The sequence below is a fragment of the Lepisma saccharinum genome, chromosome 17, assembly GCF_977018435.1.
Source record: "Lepisma saccharinum chromosome 17, izLepSacc3.1, whole genome shotgun sequence".
Classification (NCBI taxonomy): domain Eukaryota; kingdom Metazoa; phylum Arthropoda; class Insecta; order Zygentoma; family Lepismatidae; genus Lepisma; species Lepisma saccharinum.
Window position 1 is genome coordinate 57771037 of NC_139245.1, and position 6000 is coordinate 57777036.

The following is a 6000-nucleotide window of genomic DNA, read 5'->3' on the forward strand; positions in this document are numbered from 1 at the left end:
AAGGACCTATTCCCTAGCCACCGGACTCTCCTCATTTAACACCCTTGAATTTCTTCTTCTGGGTGTATGTCAAAGATTGTGTTTACCGCACTCCTGTTTCAGATGTTGCTACTCTTCGAAGAAGAATAACGGAGAGTATCCTAACTGTTACTGGTGATATGCTGGGGAGTGTATGGGCGGGAGTGGATTACCGCCTTGATGTTCTGAGAGCAACTAGAGGGGCGCACATTAAGGTGTGTGACATATAAACGTGGAGAGTTGTAGCTCATTTTGCAACCAACAGCGTTATTCTATTGCATGTAGTTTCCGAGCTATGTTTTTTGTAATGGTATCGGGACTTTATGAACACCCTGTACAATGATTTAATAGGGCATCAATATTTTCAACGTTTACTCTTACATATTGTACTACAAAACTACATTTTTGCCTAGGTTTACAACGTAGATCCATGGGCCTCTCCCATGGACGCAGTGCTCCAGATCGCACTTTAAGCTGAAGGTCAAGTCCCGATTAGAGTATCTGAGTATAAAATGGACCTAAAACGAGCAAAATAAACTAACAAAGTTCCCTAGAGTTTGGAAAACGTACGTGAGAACGAATCGGACAAAATAAGTTTTAAAAACGTAAATTTAATGCTACCGAAAGATACCAATATAGAATAGAAAAGTACATATTCATTTAACTTGTAGGCTAATGTAAGCAAACGAGTACAAAAGTAAAGGCAAAGCTGTGCTCATAAAATTAATCATACATGGAGTGTATAAAGAAATACTTGTTCGTATTAAAACATCAAATAACAAGTGGAGTTATTTATCATGCATTTCTAATCTTTTCAGGACATAATACTTTGCTTAGTCCTGGCTCTTTCCATTTTGATCATATCCATTCTAACAACTATGACCTGTAGCAGTTCGGACAGCATATATTTAATCCCAGGGGTAAGTACGAAAACGATTCTTACTTATTCATCTCTGCAATTCGTTTGCTCAACAACTTCTGATTTTGCTATTAATTTTAGAGAAGTTGAAAAGTCACATAAAATAGGAGAATTCAAATATAATTCAGAAGTTGGCAATTTATTTCTTACGGATGGAACTTTCATAGTAAATATATACGTTTTCCACTGGATTAAGACATTGTTATTCTAGACACCACAAGAACAGATATGGCTGTATGTCTTATGAAAAAAAATGTCAAAGGAGGTCATTTTTCTATTAGAATGTAGCATATCGAGACAACAGATAAATAAATAAAGTTAATTAGAAAAATAAGAATAACAATTAGTCTTGTATTCTTTTACATTGCATTCTGCCTTTAGAACCTCTTTAGATGAAACCGAACAGTGAAGGTGAGGGTGAATTGATGAGGAGATGAAGCAACAAAAACAGAAACACGTCTATCTCTAACTCAGGAGCAAAGGGTCGCTAGCATAACCACTCCGTGATGGAGGATGTTGAGCACAAATATATTTTCAATTCACAGGAAATTAATTCATGTTGCGTTTGAACTAAAATATCGCGTTATATGATTATGCAACTTGTTACTTTGTATGCGACAAACGGTTTCAAGAAAGTTGTAGTCGTACAAAGGAAAAAAGTAAATAACGAACTTAAATATGACATATCAAATTCAGAATTGTGAAAAACTTGGCCTTGCAAGGATTCAGGAAGGAATGTTACATTTGTTATCAGAAACGATCTTTAAGAACTACAATATCTACCATGTGTGATTCATAGCTTTGATAACATTTACCGAGGTATTTCCATATTCTCAAAAGGAATTGGCCGGCCTCCGTGGTGGAGTGGTTAGCGCATCGCGCTACGACGCCAGGGATGCCGGGTTCGTATCCCAGTTTTGGAATGGATGTTCGTGAGTGTCCATTCATCAATTTCATCACATCATCACTCATCCCCATCGTCGCAAATTTGCCAATCAATCAAAAGAAATTGAAAGACATGATGATGATGATGATGATATTTTAAATTCTTTCGAGCTTTCCACTGCGAAATGTCCTTATGGTAACAGTGTAATGTCTGGAAAGGGATCAATGCTGTTTATATGCCCTCCCTTTAGTCCATTGGTGCATAAAACGAGACTAAATCTTATAGTAGAATTAGCTTTTTTAACCCATGGCGCGACAGCTCTCGCAGGGCCTTGGCTATCTCCCGACTGCCAGTCTCCCTCCCACAATCCTACCTAGAGTTGTGAAGAACTTCAACCGGTAATGGGGTGAATAGGGTCACCTCGTCGAAGCCCCGGTCGTCATAGAATAATTCCGAGACCGGGTTACGCTACTCATTCGTAGCTCCCCAATTTCTTCGCGATGGTGGGTTGCCACCGGTCCTATGCGTAGGTCGAAAAACCAGGTGGACTCGAACCCATGCCGTCCCGCAGTTGGAGTCCAAAGAACAGGGGCACGGCCAGGGAGGAGGACTACAGTAGAATTGGAAAGGGACAAAAGGATTGCAACTTTTCTTACAAATACTTGTTTACAGGTAGTGTGAATCAATCTCGGATTTACATGACACCATACCATCCACTGGATAGTAATAAAACTAAAAATAGAGATAAAAATTATATTGGATACATAAAAAGCAAAGTAAAAGGTGACAGTTTTTGTCCCAAGACCGGTCGGGCCTCAGAGCCGCGCAAAACCAGGAAAATGGCTGGAAAATCTCCTGGTCCAGATCACCTGCTCCGGGACTTGAACCCGGGTCTTCCGTATGGTAGCCAGATGATATACCAACTTTCTTTTACTTTTGTAAAGGAATACTCCTAAGCGGTAGCATCCCCCGTTATTCGCTTTTTCTCAGTTTTTACATTTATCAATTTTATTAAGTTTCTTTCTCATTTTCTCACTGGGACAAACACAAACATCCATGCCCTAACCGGGACCTACGCTGTCCACCCCGCCACGGAGGCCGACACCATCTGAGCTACCACAGGCCGAAAAGTAAATAATGAAGGAATGAGTTTCTACTAAATGTAGTTAAAGGTCTTTTCCACTCTTTCGGCGGCCGTTCATGGAGTTCTGGCAAGGGAAGTGGGGAGCGGGGATTACGCCGCAGACCAACCACACAACAGTAGCGGCGCTGAGACACACGACGCGGGGAGAAAATGTACTACCTGAACCTATGTAGTTAAATGGAGACCTAATTTACCTGTTTTTGCTCAACTTCATCCTTCATCCATTTTTGTACAGGTACCTCCCGTAGACTACTTACTCTTTATGCTGTAAATGTCCCCCACCAGAAAAAAGTAGAGGCCAAATTTTGAAAAAATGAAATACGAGTATTTTCAAAGAGCTATAAATCAAAAAGGACAGCAGTAATAGAGCTCAAAAATTTTGTGCTAAAACTTTTGATGTGTATGTTTCCTCCAAAAAAAAATATGTAGTTCTGATATTACATTACTTCCTACAAAAAAGATTCTAAGCTTTTTCATTTAATTGAAAGTCAGATTTGGCCCTAAATTTCAGCCATTTGCAATAGAGATAGTGAAAAAAGGTACACAACATAAAATGTAACTTAACATGTAGGCTTACTGGAAACAATGCTTTTGATCCTAGCTTTCTTTTATTTTTCTTAGCTGAGTTATCATAATTATAGCAACTGCCTCCAAAGGCCAAAAATGCCGCAAGTCATAAAATAAAAATAGGCCCAAATTTTACACAAATAACATTAACCATTTACATATTGTCTTTCAGTTTTCCTGATTGTTTTAATTGATTTTCATAAAATGCTCTTTTATTATTTTTACAATTCCATCATACTTTCAAACGAAGTCAAGTTTTAGAAAAAAAAAAATTATTTTGAACTACCCTTGCAAAAAAAAAAAAATTAGAAAAATGGTCAACAAGCAATTATTATTATCATTATTATTTGACCGTTTGGTATGGATTGATGTTTAATGATTTTCATTCGTAGGTATTTCGTCTTTACTAATCAAATTTTAATTTCGTGACTAAGTTTTCGTTTTGGCAACTAAGTTTTTAACTTTGACCACTAGGTTTTGATGCATTACGGGACAAAATGGTGCCTACATTCCAAGACCAGTTTCGAACAGTGGTACAGGGTATGTGTTTGACGTTTGAAAATATCCTAATGAATTCCTTTAACACTACGCACCTACATTTCAGTATTTTAAGCAATAACAAAAAATGAATGTTATTGTGTCAGTGTCCAAAGGAATACGATTGTATTTATCACCTCATTGCTCAAAGGATCAAACTGCAAAATTTACTTGTTGTCTAACTAATGTCTCCAGAACAATGAACTTCTTATCGAATACATTCATTGTCTGTTGTTGATGTGGTGAATACAAAGGTTTACATATTATAGCGAAGGAGATAGAAAAGTTAAAATTCTTTTACATTTGTAGATTTCCATGACAAGAAATGTTCGTGCACCACAATACGTTTTTACTACAAGAAAATAGCGTTTATAGAACTTTTATACGAATATAATATTTAATGCTATAAAATACATTTATACATTTCATATACATACAGGGTGAGTCAGAAACATGGCTACAAGTTTGAAGTAAATGTAGTGTGTTACTGTACAATCTAGAGGAAAATGGTGAATGGTATTCTAAACTTGAAACTTCATTTGTTTCATTTTAGATAAGTGTCACGCGCCCGAGCTTACTTCATTTGCCAAGACGGCGCTGACAATGCAGCAGCAAGTTATAGTTGCAAACAAGAATGATCGCGAGGCTGACGAGAGGTGATTTTAACTTAACATTGTTGCCGTCAACTGTGGGAGAGTAGAGAGAACGACTGCTTACATTGTTTTTTTAGTTTAAGTCCGATGCTGTGCTCACGGCTTTCACAATCATTCTGGTATGCAATTTCCCACGCTGCAACTGTAATGTACTGTTGCATCTTGGCTAATGACGTAACTTCCGGCGCGTGGTACTTATCTCAAATAAAAAAATGAGGTTTGAAGTTTAATATACCATTTTCCTCTACATTTTACAGTAACACACTACATTTACTTCAAACATGTAGCCACATTTCTGACTCACTCTGCTTATTTTGATAAGAATCATGGACTCAATTGAAAAGTTAATATTATACCATTCTCCAATATGAGTAGGTCATTCTTAATGTTATTATGTTGATTTTACTTTGATTTCAAGTGACTATATATCACAAACAATATAGCAGTGGTTTTTACTTTTGCAGCCCTTGGGGATTGTGGGATCCATCCTTCTGATGACAAGCGCTGCAGCTACGTATATAAAACTCCAATACAAGAAAGACGAGGCGCCCACGCAGAGCCCTCTGGACGCTTTGAGGAGCCAATCTAGGAGGAAAAGCAGTGTGGATGAAGCTTAAGTGATCTGACATAATAATAACATTATATGTTTGACCTATACAAATTTTTACTTCAAACTAAGCAGAAATGCAGATCTAATGCTAATTTATGTACCCGGAGACAGTGTGCGTGTGTGTTATTTCTTGAGTGATTTTAGTTTGTTGTGCTGCACATTATGGAAATTGTGAAAGAAAAAGACATCCAAAAACTGAAAGCTGTGCCCAACAATTGTTCGATTTCCAAGAACTAGCGCCTGCTGTAAATTTTTAAATAAATTTATTTCACGCAAATAACTTTAACTGAAATGTGTTCTCCGCCTATAGAATCTTATTTACTACAATGTGATTCTGTAAATTTGCTGAATATTTCAACAATGTTTATTAATTGACAATGTAATTACTTTCACAGCAAAGTTAAACTATTATTATAGACTGTTCCGTTGTCAACACTTCCAACTCTAGTTTCTCAAGTCGATCAATACATACATTATTATTTGTAATTATAATGTTCTTGTATATTCTACAAAATATTTATTCTAATTATGTGTGGCTTACAGGTTTTCATCAATATTTCACTTTAGTATAAGGTTATTTAGGGATAATGAATGTTGATTAATTATTATCTTCAAATTTCGCTATGAGCCAATGGCGCATTTTCAGCGTTACCGCGTTTACCGCCA

At 36.9% G+C, this 6000-nt stretch overlaps 1 protein-coding gene across 1 annotated transcript in view; it reads left to right on the forward strand.

Moving 5' to 3' along the window:
- LOC146001314 (uncharacterized) overlaps window positions 1-5631 on the forward strand; it is a 49558-nt gene extending 43927 nt beyond the window's left edge. The window contains exons 3-4 of the mRNA XM_083138622.1: window positions 837-938; window positions 5189-5631. Coding sequence (XP_082994748.1) covers window positions 837-938; window positions 5189-5341 — 255 coding nt within the window. The 3' untranslated portion in view covers window positions 5342-5631. The remainder of the gene's footprint in view (window positions 1-836; window positions 939-5188) is intronic.
- The last annotated feature ends 369 nt before the right edge of the window (window positions 5632-6000 follow it).